Source organism: Nicotiana tomentosiformis, chromosome 4 (genome assembly GCF_000390325.3).
Source record: "Nicotiana tomentosiformis chromosome 4, ASM39032v3, whole genome shotgun sequence".
Lineage (NCBI taxonomy): Eukaryota > Viridiplantae > Streptophyta > Magnoliopsida > Solanales > Solanaceae > Nicotiana > Nicotiana tomentosiformis.
In genome coordinates, this window is record NC_090815.1 from 113,897,991 (window position 1) to 113,920,167 (window position 22,177).

The window sequence follows — 22,177 nt, forward strand, 5'->3', positions numbered from 1 at the left end:
GACCCCTAGCTGACTGACCTCCACCCCAAGATGACTGGGCGGGTGGTGAAGTAACTGGTGCTAAAGTCGAAGGCTGACTACTCTACTGAGATAAACCTCCATGACGACGAGGAAACTGCCTCCACATATTCCCAAACTCCCCACACTCAAAACAACTCCCTGGTGCTGGTGGTGGGAACTGAAGGGTACCCCTAGCACTGGGATAACTGATAGAAGAACCTGGCATGGAGGAGCCCTGAACTGGTGGAGCAAGGGACGAGCTCTGGGTTGTAAGGCACCGAGTGATGAGTGGCCCTGATGAGAACTGTGAGAACCATGGCCAGATGAGTCACCACGGTGAAATGGCCGAGCTGACTGAACCTGCCTGAAATGACGACCTCTACCGTGCTGGAAATGACCCCCAAAAGGAGCACCGCTGAATCCACCCTGACCACAAGGCCTCTTGGCCTCCCTCTCAACCCTCTCCTGACCGCGAACCATCTCAATCTGCCGAGCAATATCGACAACCTCATCAAAGGTAGCATCAGACACCCTCTCTCTAGTCATTAGCAACTGTAGCTGAAAAGTGAGACCATCAATAAATCTCATGATCCTCTCCCTATCCGTGGGAACCAACCAGATAGCATGACGGTCCAACTCCGAGAATCGTATCTCATACTGCGTCACAGATATATCACCCTGGCGAAGCCACTCAAACTATCTGTGCAGCTCCTCTCCGCGGGACCGAGGCACGAACTTCTCCAAAACGACCACGGAGAATTATTGCCAAGTAAGGGGTGCTGCGCCAACAGGCCTACGCCTCTCGTAAGTCTCCCACCATCTGAGTGCAACCCCGAAAAACTGAAAAGTAGTGAATGAGACCCCACAAGTCTCCAGAATACCAGTAGTACGGAGTATCCTCTGACACCTGTCCAGGAAGTCCTGAGCATCCTCTCTCTTTGTGCCACTGAAAGGTGGTGGCTGGAGCCTCCCAAACCTCTCCAACCTACGCTGATCATCCACAGGCATAGCAGGAACCACATAATCTTGTGCAGTTGCAACCGACTGGGCTGGTGGTGCCCCCTGTGTCTGGAGTCCCTGAACAACCTGCTCGGGTGTGCGAGCGACGAAAGTCTGAGTGCCTGTGCTTCCCCCAGCCTGAGAAGTGGCTGCAGTTGTTGAGATAGAGACCGCCTGAGCAAGGCTGGTACACGCTGTCAGAATCTAAGCTAAGGTCTCCTGAAGGCCTGGAATCACAATAGGCACAGGTGGTGCATGAGCTGGTGCATCAACAACTCGAATCTGGTCATGATCTAAGGCAACTGGTAGATCTGCAATTACTGCCCCAGCTGCGGTGTAGGCTGCACCTCTGCCCCTGCCACTGCCTCTACCGCGGCCTCGGCCTCTCGCGGCCCTGGCTGGTGGTACTGGTGGCTGGCCCTCCTGACCGATAGTACGAGTCCTCACCATCTATGAGAGAATGAAACAACAGATGTTTAGTTACTAGAATAAACAGATTCGCACGATAAGAATTCAAGAATTACAACTTTACAACTCACAAGTATCATATAGTTTCAACAAAATATGCAACTTTACAATTGCTATGGGACGAACCAAGTCACAATCCCTAACGGTGCATGCCCACACGCCCGTCAGCTAGCATGTGTGTCACCTCAAAATAGTAAATGATACGAAATCCGGGGTTTCATACCCTTAGGACTAGAATTACAATCGTTAGTTACCTCAAACCGGTCAAATCTCTAACTCCCGATGCTCTTGCCTCTCGACTCGGCCTCCAAATGCTCCAAATCTATTCACAATCAGTACAATACCATCAATCTACGCTAATGGAATGAATTCCACAAGAAAATTATCAAATTAGCCCAAAACCTGAAAATGGCTCAAACCCGCCCCCCAGGCCCACATCTCGAAATCCGACAAAATTTATAAAACTAGAAAGCCCATTCACTCACGAGTCCATACATACTAAATTTATCAAAATCCGACCTCATTTGGTCCTTCAAATCCTTAAATTACTCTCCAAAATCTCAAGCACTAACCCCTCATTTTTCACCCCTAAATCCCACTAATTACATGATTAAACAATGAAAAATCACCATATATACGAGTATTAGGGCTCAAGCAACTTACCTCACTGATAGCCCTTGAATCACCCTTCAAAATCACTCCCAAAAGCTCCAAAAATCGAATTGAAAATAGTGGAATGAACCAAAATTCGCGAAGTTCTATCTATACATGCTACCCAGGTTTTCGCACCTGCGGGCTATTTCCCGCGCATGTGGGACCGCACCTGCGCTCAAAACTATCGCACCTGCGAAATTCACTTAAGAGACCAGGTTCCGCATCTGCGGCAAAGCTTTCGCATATGCGAAGCCTGCCCAAAATCCTTCTCTCCGCATCTGCGCCCCAAGCCTCGCACCTGCGGGCTCACAGATGCGATAGCCCTCTCGCACATGCGCATCCTTCCTAGCCCAGCACTGCCCGCACCTACGAACTCGCCATGTGCACCTGTGACCTCGCATCTGCGGACCTCCCCTCCGCAGGTGCGGAAATATCAGTAGCAGCAGCTTCATCTGCATTTTCCAACTTCAAACAATCCGTTAACCACCCGGAATCACCCCGAGGCTCTCGGGACCTCAACCAAAAATACCAACAAGTCATATATCAACATACAAACTTAGTCGAACCTTCGAATCACTCAAAACAATATCAAATCACCAAATTACCCTCGGATTTAAGCCTAAGAATTTCTAAACTTTTAAATTCGACAACCGATGCTGAAACTAACCAAACCACGTCCGAATAAAAATCTACTCCAACTTCTGGAAATCCATTCCGATCCCGATATCAAATTTTCCACTGCCGACCGAAATCGCCAAATTTCCAACTTTTGCCAATTCAAGCCTAATTCCACTACGGACCTCCAAATCACATTCTGGGCGCACTCCTAAGTCCAAAATCACCTAACGGAGCTGACAGAACCATAAAAATTCAAATCCGAGATCGTTTACCCATAGGTCAATATCCGGTTAACTTTTTCAACTTAAACTTCTAAATAGAAGACTAAGTGTCTCAATCCACTCCGAAACCACTCCAGACCCGAACCAGCTAACCCGGTATAACATAATACAACTGAATAACACATAAAGAAGCAGAAATGGGGGAAACAGGGCAATAACTCCTAAAACGACCGGCGGGTCGTTACAGTAGATCAATTGACAAAAGCAACACACTTTTTGCCAGTGAATACTACATATAGTGGAGTAAGATATGCACAGATATTTATGAACGAAATTATCCGACTTCACGGAGTTCCAGTATCCACCATCTCTGATAGAGGATCACAGTTCACTTTACGCTTTTGGAAATCTTTTCAAGAAGCATTGGATACACGGGTAGATCTTAGTACTGCATTTCACCCATAGACAGACGGCCAGTCTGAATGTACTATATAAATCTTGGAGGATATATTGAAAGCTTGCATTCTTGAGTTTGGAGGTAGTTGGGACGCTTATCTACCTTTAGCTGAATTTGCTTACAATAATAGCTTCCAGTCCAGTATTCAAATGGCACCATACGAAGCACTGTATAGTAGAAGATGTCGTTCTCCTATCGGAAGGTTTAAAGCTGGTGAGACTAACTTATTGGGACCCGACTTAGTACAAGAAGCTATTGACAAGGTCCAATTAATCATGCAGAGATTGTTCAATTCTCAAAGCAGACAAAAGTCGTATGCAGATAAGAGAAGAAGAGATTTTAGTGTTCACAATTGTGGACAAAGTGTTCCTACGAGTCTCTCCTATGAAAGGTGTGATGCAGTTTGGGAAAAGAGGCAAGCTGAGCCCCAGGTTTATAGGACCGTATGAGATACTAGACCGAGTGGGATCTGTGGCTTATCGTTTGGCACTTCCTCCTGAGTTGTCTTTTATTCATCCAGTGTTTTATGTCTCAATGCTAAGAAAATGTATATCAGACTTATCTCAGGTGCTTGAAGCGCCGACTATACCGCTTGATGAGAAGTTGTCTTACGAGGAGGAGCTGATGGCTATTGTTGATAGACAAGTAAGAAAGCTACGGTCAAAAGAAACTGTATTCGTGAAAGTCTTATGGAGAAACCATACAGTTGAAGAAGCTACATGGGAAGTGGAAGATGCTATGCGAGTCAAGTATCCTTATTTATTTCAGTCTACAGGTACGTACTTGAGTTAAATTCAGGGACCGAATTTTATAATATGGGGAGGATGTAATACCCCAATATTTTAAATGAGGACATATGGGATATTTAGTGAATAATTTAAGTCCAAAGAAAAAAATAATAAAAGAACTAACTAATAAAACAAAACAAAAAAAAAGAAAAAAGGGATAAGGAATTGAAAGAAAAAGGTCGAAGCCCATTAGAACATATCTGCCAATTGAAAAGGGTTAGGGGAGGGGAACGAAGCAAAATCTTGAGAGAAACGAAAAACCAAAAAACGAGCAGAGAAGGAAAGAAAGAAAAAAGAAAAGAAGGAGGAAGAAGTTGATGCAGTGCGTTGGAACCATAACTATAACTGTTGAGGAATCTTAAGCACTAATTGTGTCTTATGGGTATTACTTGAGCTTCTTCTTCTGGTAGATTTTAATTTCGATTCTCATGATTGGAAGATTCTACAGAGTAATAAAAATTACACTAGTTCATTCACATAATTGAGAATTTTCTTCCTAAAGAATCCATAAAACTTTGTGAAATTGAATTAATAAATTATATGAATAGGTTGGAGTTGATAAATTAATAATTACTCATATGTGGGTAAATATAATTCGGTGAATTAAGAGTCAAATATGAAACCTCGAGGGTTGGGTATTCTAAATTAGCTATGAACTAGCCTAAACAAGGAAATTAACATGAGATCGATATTATGTAATTATATATTGATTGGAGGAATTTGTACGAATTGCTCGAGATGAAACATTTAGTATTTTGGCACGAGTACTGTGAGTAGTAATCTTACCGCAATTTGTATTTTCATAACTTATATGATTTACACTTGATTTTTAATATGAATATGTGTACCGATTATTTTGAGTTGCATGTGGGACAAGTCTTTTACTCGATATGATACCGAAATAGTTATTTGAGATGATTACCGTTGTTTTAAATATTCTTGTTGTGACTAGATATGTTTTACCGTTACTTGAATTTACGTTTATCGAAATAAAATTACATGATTTGATAAGAATCGAAATGTCCTATATTGTTTTAAAATATTTTCTTATGAGTATATACAGATTAGAGAGATAAGTATAAATGGGAGTAGACTTTGAAGGATCCCGTAGCTAACGGCGGGTTCGTTAGACCTGGTGCACCTTGTAATTATCGAGTACAGTTATAGCCCTCGCTAGTGGGAAGGTAGAACTAGCATACCGTTACCGATTTTCCTCGAGTAGGGACTACCGTTATATTTGACTTCTTAAGAAAAAGTTCACAGTTATACCGATTACATGATCCATTCATTGAAACCTCATGAATATTGATATTGCACAGTATTTACCGAGCTTATTACCGAATTGTCAATTGATTTATATAACATGAAAAACACGACGATACTGATTATTATTTATTATTTCTGAAAAGGCATTCTTATGATATTTTATATTTAAAATATATACTAGCATGTTTTCTGACTTGTTCCTAATAAAAATAGTTGTGTTTAAATGTTATTACTCACTGAGCTAGCGACTCATTCCCCGCTATTTTTTTTACAGAGACAATAGTTGACGCGGTCGAGGATTTCGTTAATTAGAGCGTACAAGTTGATAGTTCTTGGTGAGCCTCGCACTTGTTCGCATGGGCGGAGATTTTCTTTATTGTTATGGTCTTTTCTTTGAACTCTTAGAGTTGCTCCATAGTCATTCTTTTAGTGTCTTAGGTATTCTTTTGTTATTATAGACTTATGTTGAGTATCGCTCATTCTTATCAAAGTTACAGATAAAGTAGTATTTCTAGTTGTTAGTGGGTGGACTATTAATGGTAGATATTTGTTTTGGTTAATTGATAAAGTCATTGCCGTTTGAATTGATATTAGGATGTTTGGTTGTTGATTTGAGACAGGGAAAGTTTTGGGATAGTCCAAAAACAGTGGAAACTCTGTCCGATTTTTTGTAAAATACTGATGAGGTTTACTTGGGGGCACTTGCTCCTAAGTGCTAGTCATGATCCTAAATTGGGTCGTGACACATGTTGATGCCGAATCCAAGACTTTGAAGTCATTTATTGAGGCAGCTTGTAACGTTGTTTTGAATTTTTGATATTGTTGTGTTTTTCTTCAACTGCGAGGTTGAAGAGGTAGTCTCCTCCAATTGCTTTTAATAAATTAAATAGGAAGTCTCCAATTGCTTTTTATGAATCATATCATCCTGTTTCAAGTCTCCAGCGAGAGGGAGTAATAACCTTTGTCAATTGTCATTGTTTACATCTTATCTATATTTTATCTTTTTGATTTTATCAATTATAAAATGTTTACATCTTGTCGCAAAAGAACTTGGCAGTTGGCACAAGCAGTTGTGCTAGTTATTAGTCTGCTGGTTGCCTTTTGACTTTTTCTATACAACATACAAAAGTTTTGTTGTTTCATCTTTGCAAAAGCAGTTGTGCAAAAGAAGTGGAAGCTGCCTTGATTTTAATTTCACCGGTGGAAGCTGGACTACATGTTGTGATTTTAATTTGTATTTCTCTTAGATTTAGTCGGTATATAATCCGATAATCGCTTGATAATTGTTAATACCGAACCGACCGATATCTTATAGGTTGGCACAGATTAGTAATTTAAAAATCGATAACCGATAAATCGAACCGTCAAGAATAATTATCCGCGTGTTACACATGATAAGCAACCCTAGTGTGAAGGTCGAGAATTAGGATAGTAGGCAGCCGAACCTCTTTCCTTTCATTCCAGTAGTGTTAGTGTTACTCTCGTATTTCCATATTTTAAGATTTCTGTTACGATCTGACGTTACTTTTATTTCAGTTTTACTCTTATCTTGTTGTTGTTACTGCTTCTCTCCCTTTCTCCGCTACTGCATTTCTTGCTCTATACTGTTGTGGTTATGCTTGGTTGCTTTGAGCCGAGGGTCTATCGGAAATAACCTCTTTACTTGTACAAGGTAAGGCTAAGGCTGTATACTCTCTACCCTTTTCGGACCTCACTCTTTGAACTACACTGAATATGTGTTGTTGTTGTTGTTTGTGTTTTTGTGATATATTTTATTTAATAGTTTAGGCAGTATGATTTCATTTTGGTTTTACTTTGTACTAGGTTTTGAAAAATAAATTTGGGAAAAATCGTGGGTCTAGAGTACCTTTTTCAGAAAATGAAAGGACTTTTGTGTTAGTGTTTGTAACAATCTACCTGTGGATTAATCTTAGTTTTATAAGATAAAATCTGCTTGTACAAACAGACATTGCTGTTTTCAATTTTTGAACACGTTTCTTGTTGTTCGCGGAAATTGAGGGAAGAAAGTGGAGGGAAAGTGAGCTCCCTTTTGTTTTGGAAAGAGCAAAGTGTCCCTTATTGGTGGTGGAAAGAAAAATGAATGTGCTTATATTGAGAAAACACTTCTCTTGGTGTTAAATGGGTTGGAAAGAAAGTAAGTCTCGCGCCATCGTCGTTGCTCGGCTCCAGATCGATTGATTAATCTTTTTGGACAAAATTTCTTTCAATTATTTAATTAATTAATTAACGAAAATTCAACCCGAAATAACCCAGGACCCGCGACGCGACCCAGTCCGTTTTCCTTCCTGGATTATTTTAAAACCGTTTTCCCGCAATATTTCAAACAGCCTGTTTCAACAACCATGACTGTTTCTGAAAGTTTGCAAACCTTTTCAGAAACAGTGCCAGAAAGTCTATAAATATGCTTTGAATCCTAGAATCTTTCCTTACGAAATTTTCTGCTCTTCTTCTTCTTCTTCTACACAAAATCTTCAGTGTATTTTACAGTCTTCTCGTGGTTACTTCGACGCTTTTGGTACCAACACTCCGGTGAGTTAAATCGTTCTATCCTGGGAGGATAATATTCTAGCACCTCGGGTACTTGAGGGGAATAATTTCCTTAAGGACACACTGTGCATTCAGTGGGCTCGATTTATTCCGAAATTATTTTTCCAGAAATTATTTCGACATTCTGTTCTTGCTAACTTTCTGTTTTTGTTTTTTCTATTTCAGAAAATTTACTGTTTCATTATTTACAGTAATACATATTGACTAACAATAACAATCTTAAGGAAATTATTTTATTGTATTATGTATTCTCATTTTTGGAGATTAAAACCTGTGTGGTTTTCTACTCCATCTGATTTTTTCTATTCTGATTTGAAAATATAAAAACTTCATCGGAGTATTAAGATTCAGAAACGATTTGAAGAACATAAAAAACTTCATCGATTACTGTGAAACAATATATAAAAAACTTTATTTTTTATTTATTAAACGTACTGTTTATCGTTCATTACAGTACTGTTTACTATTTTATTTTTTTTGCCATTAATTGAGCTCTTCTGTTGTTGACAGTGAGAAATGACAATTGATAATGGAAATTCTTCTGCGACTGTTGCGGCAACGACGATAGCCTCGTCAAGCCGAACTGTTGTTCCACCAGCCGAGAAATCGGAAATTTTTTTTGGAGCCAACATCAAAGGATGGCAGCAAAGAGTGTTTTTCTGGCTTACCACACTTGGTATGCAGAAGTTCACCAGTGAAGACCCTCTAGTGCCTGCCGCCGACATGCCGAACAATGAGAAGTTTATGATTGTTGAGGCATGGAAACATGCAGACTTTCTTTGTAAAGGCTACATCCTAAGTGCTTTGGAGGATGACTTGTACAATGTCTACAGTGCTGTGAAAATTTCGAAAGAATTATGGGACGCACTTGAGAAGAAGTACAGGACTGAAGATGCATGCTTGAAGAAGTTTGTGGTTGCCAAGTTTCTAGACTATAAAATGATAGACAACAAAATCGTTGGAACCCAAGTTCAAGAACTTCAACTTATTTTTCACGACCTTATTATTGAAGGTATGGCCGTGAATGAAGCATTTCAAGTGGCTGCAATAATTGAAAAATTGTCTCCTTCGTGGAGAGATTTCAAAAACTATCTTAAGCACAAGTGCAAAGAAATGAAGTTGGAAGATCTTGTGATTCGTCTCAAGATTGAGGAAGACAACAAAACAGCCGAGAAGAAGTCTCGTGAAAATTTAATGATCATGAGAGCTAATATCGTTGAGGAGACTGCTCCAAAAAGTAAGAAGAGAAAGAGGTCTTCTGGACAGACTAAGGAGCAGAACAAAAAGAAATTCAAGGGCAACTGCTACAATTATGGAAAAGCTGATCACAAAGCCCCTGATTGTCGTCTCCCGAAAAAGGATAAGAAGAAGGGACATGCCAACATAGTGGAGAAGAATGATGACATTGATGATCTGTGTGCAATGCTTTCGGAATGCAACCTAGTTGGAAATTCGAATGAGTGGTGGATTGACTCTGGAGCGACTCAACATGTTTGTGTTATCAAAGAAGCATTTGCGACTTACTCTACTGCTGGTCCCGAAGAAGAGCTTTCCATGGAAAATACTACAACAACCAAGATTGAAGGTTATGGAAAGATATTCCTGAAGATGACTTCCGGCAAGGTGTTAACGCTCAACAACGTTCTTCATGTTCCTACTATTAGGAAGAATTTAGTTTCTAGTTCTTTACTTGTTAAGAATGGATTCAAATGTGTATTTGTTTCTAACAAAGTTGTTGTAAGCAAGAATGAAATGTATGTTGGAAAGGGCTACCTCACAAAGGGCCTTTTCAAACTAAATGTAATGGTTATTGATAGTATGAATAAAATATCAGCTTCTTCTTATTTATTAGAGTCAAATGATTTATGGCATATTCGATTAAGACATGTCAATTATAAAACATTGCGGAAGTTAATTAATTTAAAAGTATTGCCTAAATTCGAGTGTAATAAATCAAAATGTCAAATATGTGTTGAATCTAAGTTTGTAAAACATCCTTATAAGTTTGTTGAAAGGAATTCAAATCCTTTAGACTTAACTCATACTGACATTTGTGATATAAAGTCGACACCATCTCGAAGTATTTTATTACTTTTATTGACGATTGCACTCGATATTATTATGTTTATTTGTTTAATAGTAAGGATGAAGCAATTGAAACATTTATGCAATACAAGAATGAAGTGCAGAATCAATTGAATAAAAAGATCAAAATGATTAGAAGTTATAGGGGTGAAGAATATGAATCTCCGTTTGCAGAATTATGTTCGTAATATAGAATTATCCATCAAACTACTGCCCCTACATACCTCAATTAAAAGGAATTGCGGAAAGAAAAAATCGGACATTAAAGGAAATGATGAATTTTTTATTAATAAATTCCGAATTACCGCAGAGTTTGTGGGGGGGAAGCTATCTTTATAGCTAACCGAATACTCAACAGAGTACCCCATAGAAAAACGCAATCAATTCCATATGAAAAATGGAAAAGAAGAAAACTCAACTTGAAATATTTTAAAGTGTGGGGGTGTTTAGCAAAAGTACAAGTACCTTTATCCAAAAGGGTAAAAATCGGACCAAAAATCGTGGATTACGTTTTCATTGGATATGCTACAAACAGTAAAGCATGTCGGTTTTTGGTTCATAAATCTGATAATCCTGAAATTCATGTTAATACGGTAATTGAATCAGATAATGCTGAATTTTTTGAAAGCATCTATCCGTATAAAACTGAATGCGAGTCGTTAAGTGAAAGACCTAAACGACCACGGGAAGAACCAACGGAAAATATTCTAAGTGAAGAAGATCCAAGGCGTAGCAAACGCCAAAGAACATCTATTCCTTTGGACCAGATTTTGTGACATTCTTACTTGAAAATGAGCCTCAAACTTTTAAAGCAGCTATGTCATCTTCTGATTCAACATTTTGGAAAGAGACAGTCAATAGTGAGATTCAATCAATTTTAGATAACCATACATGAGAATTGGTTGACCTTCGTTCGGGAAATAAGCCTTTAGGTTCGAAATGGATCTTTAAACGGAAAATAAAAGTTGATGGTACTATTAATAAATATAAGGCAAGACTTGTTGTCAAAAGTTATAGACAAAAGGAAGGCCTTGATTACTTTAACACTTACTCGCTAGTAACGAGGATAACATCTATTAGGGTGTTAGTGGCACTGGCGGACGTGGATGGTCTTGAAATCCATCAAATGAATGTTAAAACAACTTTCTTAAATGGAGAATTGGAGGAAGAAATTTACATAGAACACCCTGAGGATTTTGTAGTTCCGGGTAAAGAAAAGAAAGTGTGCAAACTTGTTAAGTCGCTTTATGGACTTAAAAAAGCACCCAAACAATGGCATGCCAAATTTGACCAAACAATGTTGGCAAGTGGGTTTAAAATCAACAAGTGTGACAAATGTGTTTACATTAAAAACACTCCAGGACATGAAGTCATTGCTTGTTTATATGTTGATGACATGTTGATAATGAGCAAAAATATGAAAGATATAAATGCTATTAAGCGCATGTTGGCTAGCAAATTCAACATGAAAGATTTAGGAGTTGCTGATGTGATATTAGGAATTAGAATTCACAAGACTCCACAAAGTCTAGCATTATCACAGTCTCACTACAATGAAAAGGTACTTGACAAGTTCAAGTATTTGAATTTCAAAATTGCCAAGACTCCAATTGACGTGATTTATGCACTTCAAAAGAATGAAGGTGAAAGTGACTCACAACTAGATTATGCAAGAGTATTGAGAAGTTTGATGTATATCATGAATTGTACGCGACCAGATATAGCATGTGCTATTAGTAAACTAAGTCGATTTACAAGTAATCCCAATCAAATATATTGGATGAAAATGAAACGAGTTTTGGGATATCTGAAACATATCCAAAATTACGCTTTGTATTATAACAAATATCCCTCCGTGATGTAATGACCCAACCAGTTATTTTAACTTTTAAAACCCCATTCCCCTAAATAAAACTCTCCGTATGTGCTTTTATAAATTTATGACTTGCGGGGATAGTTGGTTCGGGATTTAGAAGTGTTCGGGTTGAAATCGGAACACTTGGTTCCTTAAGTTGGCCTTAAAATGCTAAGTTTGACTTCGGTCAACATTTTGAGAAAATGACCCCGGAATAGAATTTTGATGATTCCAACAGATCCGTATGGTGATTTTGGACTTAGGAGCCTGTCCAAAATTTTATTTGGAAGTCCGTAATTAAATTACGCTTGAAATGGTTAAAATAGGAATTTAAGTTTGAAAGTTTGACCGAGGAGTTGACTTTTTGATATCGGGGTCGGAATCCAGTTCTAAAATTTTTCACAACTCCGTTATGTTATTTATGACTTGTGTGCAAAATTTGAGGTCAATCGGACTTGATATGATAGGTTCCGGCGTCATTTGTAGAAATTAAAAGTTTCAAAGTTCATTAAGCTTGAATTGGGGTGTGATTTGTGATTTAATTGTTGTTTGATGTGATTTGAGGTTTCAAATAAGTTTTTATGATATTTTAGGACTTGTTGGTGTATTTGGTTGAGGTTCCGAGAAACTCGGGTGAGTTTCGGATGGTTAACGGATCAAAAGTTGGACTTAAAAAGCTACTGTAATTTTCTTCTGCTGTAAATGCAGAAATCGAGCCCAGGGATGAGGCTCAGGATCGAAGCCATGATCGAAGTCCCAGCTCGAGGGCCATGATCGAAGGCCCAGGATTGAGGGCTATGACCGATGCCAGGATCGAAGGCCATAAAGATCGAAGCCATGATCGATACCCATGATCGATGGCTGCCTCGGCAGTTTATAAAACTGGGGATTTCGTCTCATTTGCCATTTTTGACGAACTTGAGCTTGAGCAAAGCGATTTTTGACAGATTTACAAGAAAAAATATTTGGGTAAGTGATTCTAACTCGGATTTGGTTAATATACATAAATATATCATTGTTTTCACCATTTAACTAGTGTATTGGGATGGAAATTTAGGAAAATTTTAGAAATTTCATAAAAATGAATTTTTGAGATTTCGGTGTCGATTCGGAGTCGGATTTGAGTGAAACTGATATGGTTGGACTCGTAATTGAATGGGTTGTAGGATTTTGTAAGTTTCGCTGGATTCCGAGACGTGTGCCCCATAGGAAAATTTTTGAACTAATTTTGAATTTTATTGTAAAATGTAGTATTTTCTTATGGAATTGATTCTATAATTTTTGTTGACTGTATCGCATTAATTATGACTAAATACGAGTCGATCGGAGTCGAAAAGTCGAGGAGAAGACATACTACTTGGTTAAATTGGAGCAAGTCGAGGTAAGTGACTTGTCTAACCTTGTGTGGGAGAAATTTCCCCTAGGATTGGTATTGAAGTGATAATTTGAAATGTGTTGAAAGTCGTGTATACGAGGTGACAAGTGTGTACACGAGCTAAATGTGAAAGATTATATTTTTAAATTTTGTAGATCGATGTTGCATATTAATTAAATAATTTTACCTTGTTATATTCTTCATCATTGATTTAAATGTTTATACTTTAAATTTGCTTGACCTTTTCCTACTAATTGTTTTACCTGTTTAGTTGAAACTTGGTTTCTTTTATTCTGTGCATTAATTGAAGATTGATTTTCTTTAAATTAAATATTATTAATATGAATTATTGACATTTTTAAATTTGGTATTGAAGCACCGTATTAAAATTTTAAAATATTATTTTGTTGAGTTATTTATTCCCGAATATTTTTGTGAAATTTTCGTACTCATTGTAATGGAGCTGTGAGCTCTTTATTGTGAAAAAATATTATTGTTGAATTATTTTGGCATGAGCCGTGAGCTCTTTATTATGAAAAAATATTGTTGTTGATTTATTTAGGCAAATTCAAATATTTGGGCACTTGAGGTGCAAATTGTGATATATTATGATATTGATACACATGCGGTGGTATAAGATTTGGGTGTTGAAACGCATGCGGTGAGATAAGGATGGCTTGATACGCGTGACTAGTAGGGAAAACTACTAGAAGTCATGCGGTGTAATAAGGATGGCTAAAATGCGGGATGCTATTTCGGAAAAAATATTTTCTTTAAAATAAATTGTGAAGGCTCCCGCGGTGATATAAGAAAATGAGATATTATGAATTTATTTATGATTTGGGACTACGAAGCGGTACCTCGGGAGTGCCCTTGTTGATATTGATTTATGGCCGCAGTCGTCTTTGATTATTGTTGTGATTTTCTTAAAGTTGAAAATAATTCTATTTTGTTTCCACGAGGTATTAATTTCTATTATTTGGTGTAATTAAATAGTGACATACTACTTGACTCATTTTCATTATCATATTATTTTATTATATTGTTAAACATTTTACCATGCCATTAATTATTTTTCAGTAGGGCCTGACCGACCTCGTCACTACTCTACCGAGGTTAGGCTTGGCACTTACTGGGTACCGCTGTGGTGTACTCATACTACGCTTCTGCACATCTTTTTGTACAGATCTAGGTACATCTTATCAGACAAGGCATCAATAAACTAGCTGTACGAGGAGACTTCGAGGTATATCTGCCAGCGCCCGCAGACTCTGGAGTCCCCTTCTATCTTACTATGTTGTCTTCCTTAATTGTTTTAGACTCTGATGTATAGAGACGTAGAGAATAAATACTTAGAAGCTTGTGACTTATTTCTACCGGGTTTTGGGAGTTGTAATTATTTGAATTGTAGTTTATTTATTTTAGATATTTATTATTATTCCACGTTAATAGACTTACCTAGTCTTAGAGACTAGGTGTCATCACGACCTCCTACGAAGGGAATTTGGGGTCGTGACATGTGATCGAGGGATATAGTGATGCAAATTGGATCACTAGGTCATTTGAAGTTAAATCCACGAGTGAATATGTTTTCACAATTGGGGGTGGAGCAGTGTCTTGGAAATCATCCAAACAAACATGCATCGCACGTTCTACAATGGAATCTGAATTCATAGCTTTAGATTAGGTTGGTGAAGAAGCTGAATGGCTCCGAAATTTCTTGGAAGATATTCCATTTTGGACCAAACCTTTGGCACCAATATGTATACATTGTGATAGTCAAGTGGTAATTGGCAGGACATGGAGCGTTATGTATAACGGAAAATCTCGTCATATACGACAGAGACACAATCCCGTTAGACAACTACTCTCTAGTGGTGTTATCATGATTGACTACGTAAAGTCAAGAGATAATGTGTTGGATCCACTTACAAAAGGCCTATCTAGAGAGGCAGTTGAAAGATCATCAAATGGAGTGAGGTTAAGGCCTAGGAGAAGTCATCATGGCGGTAACTCTACCTAGTAGACTAGAGATTCCAAGAGTTAGGTTTAAAGAGATCAAACAAACTTATGAATGACAGTTCAACATTGTCAAATAACTCAACCCATTCTCATAATGAAGACAATGCTCAGGAATCGAGGTAAAGCATTAAAACTTTTTGATGAGTCAATAAAGCTAAAAAGTTTTTAAATGATTTGCTAAGTCTGGCAGGATATGACCAGATAGTGTATCTATAGGATTACACGTTTAGAAATCACCTATGTGAGTGTGAAGTGTAAGCCGCTTCAAGGGGAATGAAAGTAAAGGCCCATTCTCTAAGCACTCATGAAACCAGGCAGTGTTCATGGCTGAAACGAACACAACCGTGAGAACTATAGATGGTTAAGGGTTGATTGTGTGACTTATGTTGTCTAGGTGTATAACAAAGCTCGACGGTTCAAAGATATCAAATCTACCGATTGACCGAGTATATCCGATATAAGTTCACTACGGAAAGTTCAAAGGGAAACCTACTTATTCATATGCAATTAATCCTTGCATGTAAAACACACACTCGTCCGTGCATTCCTTTGTCTTATAGCCACTCCCCATTCATGTGGGGAATTGTTAGGATTAAAGATTGGTGAATGAGAAATGCAGGGAAAGTGAGCTCCTTTTTGCTTTGGAAAGAGCAAAGTGTCCCTCATTGATGATGGAAAGAAAAATAAATGTGCTTATATTGAGAAAACATTTCTCTTGGTGTTAAATGGGTTGGAAAGAAAGTAAGCCTCGCGGCGTCGGCGTCGGCTTCGGCTTCGCGGCTTCGGATTCGGTCAAAGATTGATTGATTAATCTTTTTGGATAAAATTTCTTTCAATTATTTAATTAATTAATTTAATTAATTGGATTTGGTCAAAGATCGAATGATTGATTAATCTTTTTGGACAAAATTTCTTTCAATTATTTAATTAATTAATTAACGAAAATTCAGCCCGAAATAACCCAGAACCCGCGACGCGACCCGGTCCGGTCCGTTTTCCTTCCTGAATTATTTTAAAATCGTTTTCCCGCAATATTTCAAACAGCCTGTTCCAACAGTCATGGCTGTTTCTGAAAGGTTGCAAACCTTTTCAGAAACAGTATCAGAAAGTCTATAAATATGCTTTGAATCCCAAAATCTTTCCTTACGAAATTTTCTGCTCTTCTTCTTCTTCTGCACAAAATCTTTAGTGTATTTTACAACCTTCGAATGGTTCGTTGTTACATCGGCGCTTTTGGTACCAACACTCCAGTGAGTTAAATCGTTCTATTCTGGGAGGATAATATTCCAGCACCTCGGGTACTTGAGGGGAATAATTTTCTTAAGGACACACTGTGCATTCAGTGGACTCGATTTATTCCGAAATTATTTTTTCAAAATTATTTCGACATTATATTCTTGCTAACTTTCTGTTTCTGTTTTTCCTATTTCAGAAAGTTTACCGTTTCATTATTTACAGTAATACATATTGACTAACAATAACATAGGTTTCCACCCAAGACTTTTCTCATTTTAAACATAGGCCCCAGTTCAACTATCACTGAGAATTCTACACAAATGTTTTTTTCCCAGTTTCTGCAATATATTTTCTTATTTGTCCCGGAAAGAGCTTGAATGCATTACTATTAGTTATACGAATAAAAATCATCATCAATTGGTCATTCTCTACAATAACAAACCCAGTGAAAATCTCACAAGTGGAGTATTGGGATGGTAGAGTGTAAGCAGACCTTACCCCTACCTTTGTGAAAGAAGAGGGGTTGTTCCGATAGGTCCTCGGCACAAGAAAATATGAGAAAGAAGCAATAGCAGCAAGCCGTACCAACAACACGATACTAGATAAACTAAAGCGAAAGAGACTATGAACTAGAAATTCATATATCTAAGTATAAGAAACCTCTTTTGAATGAAGTAACAAGACATGGATAAGATTAATATTAGTGACTGATCTTAGCTTAAAGGGATAATTTGAGGCTCCAGCACAAATACTGCTGATATTCATAATAGGAAGATTGCTGGAACGTCAACAGAATGATATATAGTTTTATCAAGGAATAAAAAGAACAAAACAAAAGGATGAGTTTAGGTTATCAGATTTTACATATGACAGAAAGCCTATTGCTTATGAAGGAAACAACCAAACAAAACAGTGAAGGCATATTTTTTTTCACTAATAAGGTGGGAAGAAGCTATTAAGTTGGCATGGTAATTTATAGAACTCATCACTCCTGACATCTTTAGTATATACCACAAACTTGTCCCACCAATGCGAACCATTATCTTTTCGAGCTTCATCGTTACTAATAGGGAGGGTTCTGTCCAAAAATACAGCAACTACAGCAGCTACCGTGGCGTGTGACATGAAGATGACAGACATTATGTCATTAAACTGCAGTTCAACGACAAGATCATTAGTACAAGGTTGTTTTGTAACAATAGTTCTTAAAAATAATCGCGTTTAATTAGTGGATGAAGGTTGTGATTACCCATCTTGAATGTGTATGAAGAGGACCAGATCCAGAACATAGCTGATGCTCTCTGAAATACTGAGGTAAGGATAATCCCAAGAAAAGAGAAAATCCTAATATGAACTTTGTCCTAAAGCTGTTAAGGTTACAGAATTGGAGAAATCCAAGACCAGCAGAAGCTGCATTTGTACCAATGAGTCAAATCATATTTGTCATTGGAGAAATTTGCTAACGAAATGGTAAAAATGTAAGAGTTACATACAGACATATCCAAAGAAAATACAATATATGGCAGCCATGATTGATGCAGGTATTGAAGCAAAAATTGCTCCAAATTTTCCTGGTAAACAAAAAGGTAGGTCACTTATTGAATCAATACATCAGTATTAGTATATAGAGAAAAGAGTTTACTTTTGGTAGAGAAAAAGAGTTTACTAGTCAGTCCTTGAATATACATTAGCACTAGCATACCTAAGATGGAGAAGAAAATCATAAAAGCAGCAGATATTTGTGCGACTCTTCGGCTTCCAACTCTTGTCATTGCCAAGAGACCAGCATTTTCCCTGTAAATACAACATAAGCTCAATTCGAGCCGCTTAATTCTATGTGAATCATAGTTAATCGATTGCATGACACATGAAATTTCAAGCACGGATAAGACCGTTTGTAGCCATCCGTGCCTAATAAGTAGAAGGAAGTTTAGATTGGAAAAACAGTACAGAGATGATAGATTGTTACGCTGTAGCAGTGCAACCAGTGACACAACCAAAAGCAGCATTTAGCAAAGTCCCTATCCCCTGCCAAGAATTTGAAGTTCACAATGTAAATAAAATTCGATACAGAGAGGATATATAGAAGAGAACATTTGATCTCACCAGCCAACCAACGCCCCGGCTAATGACAGAAGGTGGCACTGGTGTAGCGCTTCCATATCTCGCTGATGCAAGGAATACACCAGTTGACTACACAACAACAGGATTCAAATTGAATTCAAGACTAGATTTTACCATGAAAATAAAAGCTCAGTGCACCAAAAACAATTTAGAACATCATTTCTTGCATCCTATTTTTTCAACAACGTTTACTGTGAAGACTGTGTTACATATCAATAGCAAAGAGATAAGTAGAGGATCAGAGAGCAGACCTCAACTGAAGCAACAAAAGAAGCGAACATCATGGTTAAAGCATCTCCAAAGTTGAAGGTAGGAACCCCCCATTGAAATGGATATGGTATATCTATCCTGCATAAAGTGATGCGAGTTGCATGATAAAAGTTTCCTGAATCCAAATTCAATAAACAAATTTCCTGAACCCCCAATATTTCAATGAACAAAATTTTCTTCAAGCCAAACTCAATAAGGTTACATCTAAACAAAGAAAATATAAGAATTTCCAACTTCATAACGTGAATATAAGTGAAAGAAATCCCACCAAGGAGATCCAGAAATGAGTCCAGAGCTATCAGTGCAGCAAGTTGCTTCCTTTGCATTCTTGTATGCACCACTCCAGGTCAAGATTGCTGCATAAAACCATATAATTGCTATAGAGAAGAGCATTGCAAACCGGTCACATATCGGCCTCTTTAATTTGAGATATGTTGGTAGATACTGCAAGAAATTTAGTACATTCAGGGAATCAATTCGAGTAGGAAGAGGATATATGATGTGAATAACTACTATCACGACGTATGAGCAAGCTATATGTTAGAAAATTTTTTCTTTAACCCTTATGCTCAATGCACAAAAATGCCACAGTGTATCCTGGATCTTCTGATCGGCAACTTATTTTAGCAAGTTCATATATTTACCTTTACTCAACAGGATATACCATTTCAAAATCACTTGATCAATATCACTACTTTAGTAGAGAGAACACGCTACGGTATCCTCTTCAACAACTCCATGAAAGAGAACAAGGTACTCATAAAAAAACATATAAATCGAAACTTAAATTCATTATAATGGATGGCATTACTTGCCTGTGTGATGACAACCATGAAAATTAACTGTGGTATCCCAACTTCGATACATTCTGCAATCTACAAAAGAAAGAAAACAAAAAGTACTTAGTGAACTTGTTTTCAGCAATCTGATGCTCTCATCTTTCCTGAGATTATATTTTAAATCAAAAGCATATATTATAAGAGAAGTCTAGAAATAACATTCTCACCAATGGGAAGCCAAGATGGTAGAGCCCTAGTCCAGTCAAAGTAACAAGTGGTGCCACAGATAGAGGGCTAAGTAACCTAAATTATAGAAGAAATGCAGAAGTTATGCAGCAAATAAAGTTGAATACCTAAAGTTGAATATTCCACATGCTCAAGACTGTAAAAAAGAAGAAGTTCAGATTACACACACCTTACAAGATTTCTCCACAGGCCAAAGAAGCCCATTATAATTTGGAAACCAGAAGTAACAATAAGAGCTCCCTGTATGCCCCTCATTGTATGCATAAACTTCTGTGAATATCAGTCACAAAAACAAATTCAAGAAACATCAGCTGAATTGACAACCTCCCCCCCCCCCCCAAAAAAAAAAAAAAAAAACAACTCAAAGTCCCAACAGGGGCAGATGAACCAATATTTTTGACACGGAGCATTTCAACAAATATTCAATTCTGATCATCATAATTCCATAGTCTATGTTGCAGACTTTCCAAAATGCTGCCGCACCCGTGTCGGTGTCGGATCCTCCAAAAATACACTACTTTTGGAGGATTCGACACGCACCCAACGACATTTTTGAGAGTCCGAGCAACATAGTCCAGAGTGCAATGTGTTCCGTGTGAATAACCTTAAAGATTGAACACATCAAGTTTAAATTTTGGATCCGCCTCTGGTCCCACACACCTCCTACCCGAAAAGAGAGAGAAAGAGATAAAAATGTTATACTACGTTACCAGCTCAGGATCCTGAAGAACTGAGGACCTATTAGCCTGGATAATTGAGGTAACAGGTATCAAGTATGCATATGAACCACCTATTACCAATGGCAATCTGGTCCCAAATAAGGATTGTAGTAATGTATTCACTCCTGAAATAAAAAGCATTGTCTGTACTACTTTTGCCTTCTCATCCTACAATATAAGATCACTGTCTCAAAATCAATTGAATCAATAAAAGGATAATAGACAATATCAATTAGCATAGTGTTAACGGTTCACAAAAAAAAATGTTAAGGAATTGACGAAAATTCTTACATTGCCACCTCCCATTTGAGGAACTATGATGCTAGGAATTAAGACAATATTACCAAGACTCAATATGTAATGTTGAAACCCCAAGAATAATGCTTCTGCTGCATTTTTCATGAAATAATCATAGTCAGTTCAATATCTTTTTTCGACGAAATTAACAATAGTTGACAATATAATATGGTCTTATCTAAATAATGTCACGTACACAAAGGTGGTGGGCTGTTAACACAGTATTGTACATTCTTAAGTTGTTCCATAACTGGATGAGGATGTAATTCCTCTGCTTTTTTAGCTCCATTCTCACCACCTCCACTAGACATAGTTGAAGCTTAGAGATTGGTTTTAGAGAAAGTTCAAATTGGAGCTAAATATTTCTTTACTTGACATTTTCTTTGTAGCAAAAAAGGTGACCGTTACAAATTAATTGCTATAATTAGATATTGATGATATGGAACTAATTGAGTATATTACCGTTACTAATATTATGCCTTAGTTTTAAAGAGTGAAAGATATACATTTATATCTGATACCAAAATAACTAACCCTCATGTTCCAAGGCCCTGTACTTGGTCTTCAGTATCTTGTGCTGTAACTCCAAGACTAATTTCAATGTTAAATCCTCAAAATTCTCTGAAAAGACTAAATGCGATTATTAATCTGATACGTGTTATTTCAGCTCTGATTTCTGGAATCTGGTTTCATTATTCAATACATTATCCCCAGTAGATAACAAACTTATACTAAAATAATTATATTAAAGTGGAAAATCAAAGTAAGGCTCAATGAGTTGCAAAGTATGTAAGTAATTTTAATCTTCTAACCCCTGCTTTAGTATAAAACAAATTAACAAAAAAACAAATAGATAAAATTCATTAAGCTACAACAGACATTAAAAGGTTTATACTGTTCGTTGCTGGAAACTTTGTCTCTTATTACTTTCTTTTTACATATTATGTTAGTCTAAAAAGAGCAGTGAAAAAAAAATTAAATTTTAGAATCAATAATTTGAAGAAGGATTCGACATGCTAGAGCAATTAATTAGGAATTTACATATTTCACACAATTTTATTAGTCCCCTTTTGGACGAATTCTTCCTGTGAGAGAGTGTTTTAATTTAATCCCATTTACTTCAAATGATT

The 22,177-nt window shown here is 37.3% G+C and overlaps 2 protein-coding genes across 2 annotated transcripts; one reads left to right on the plus strand and one right to left on the minus strand.

The window, feature by feature from the left end:
- The first annotated feature begins 3,566 nt into the window (after positions 1-3,566).
- On the plus strand, positions 3,567-8,233 carry LOC138910380 (uncharacterized). The gene is made up of 3 exons (XM_070201616.1): positions 3,567-3,848; positions 3,985-4,192; positions 8,205-8,233. The coding sequence occupies exons 1-3, from the start codon at positions 3,567-3,569 to the stop codon at positions 8,231-8,233; spliced, it is 519 nt and encodes a 172-aa protein (XP_070057717.1).
- Positions 8,234-17,350: 9,117 nt separating this feature from the next.
- On the minus strand, positions 17,351-21,371 carry LOC104106950 (putative nucleobase-ascorbate transporter 10). The gene is made up of 14 exons (XM_009615614.4): positions 21,244-21,371; positions 21,042-21,139; positions 20,742-20,918; positions 20,201-20,301; positions 20,013-20,088; positions 19,822-19,881; positions 19,275-19,450; positions 18,988-19,084; positions 18,719-18,805; positions 18,582-18,640; positions 18,315-18,406; positions 18,106-18,183; positions 17,862-18,022; positions 17,351-17,764 (listed from the first exon to the last, which is right to left on the minus strand). Exons 1-14 carry the CDS (start codon positions 21,356-21,358, stop codon positions 17,546-17,548), a joined length of 1,596 nt encoding a protein of 531 aa, XP_009613909.1. The 5' UTR covers positions 21,359-21,371; the 3' UTR covers positions 17,351-17,545.
- Between the last annotated feature and the right edge of the window lie 806 nt (positions 21,372-22,177).

What these genes read in the sequence shown, in the direction of transcription:
- LOC104106950 (XM_009615614.4), bottom strand. Translation starts at nt 21,358, where the DNA reads ATGTCTAGTGGAGGTGGTGAGAATGGAGCTAAAAAAGCAGAGGAATTA. An exon ending in CTCAAATGGGAGGTGGCAAT is followed by an intron (nt 20,919 to 21,041) that starts GTAAGAATTTTC and finishes CTTATATTGTAG; the next exon opens with GATGAGAAGGCAAAAGTAGT. An exon ending in ACCATCTTGGCTTCCCATTG is followed by an intron (nt 19,882 to 20,012) that starts GTGAGAATGTTA and finishes TTTCTTTTGTAG; the next exon opens with ATTGCAGAATGTATCGAAGT.
- LOC138910380 (XM_070201616.1), top strand. Translation starts at nt 3,567, where the DNA reads ATGGCACCATACGAAGCACTGTATAGTAGAAGATGTCGTTCTCCTATC. An exon ending in AGAGGCAAGCTGAGCCCCAG is followed by an intron (nt 3,849 to 3,984) that starts GTTTATAGGACC and finishes GACTTATCTCAG; the next exon opens with GTGCTTGAAGCGCCGACTAT. An exon ending in TTATTTATTTCAGTCTACAG is followed by an intron (nt 4,193 to 8,204) that starts GTACGTACTTGA and finishes TTTCTATTTCAG; the next exon opens with AAAATTTACTGTTTCATTAT.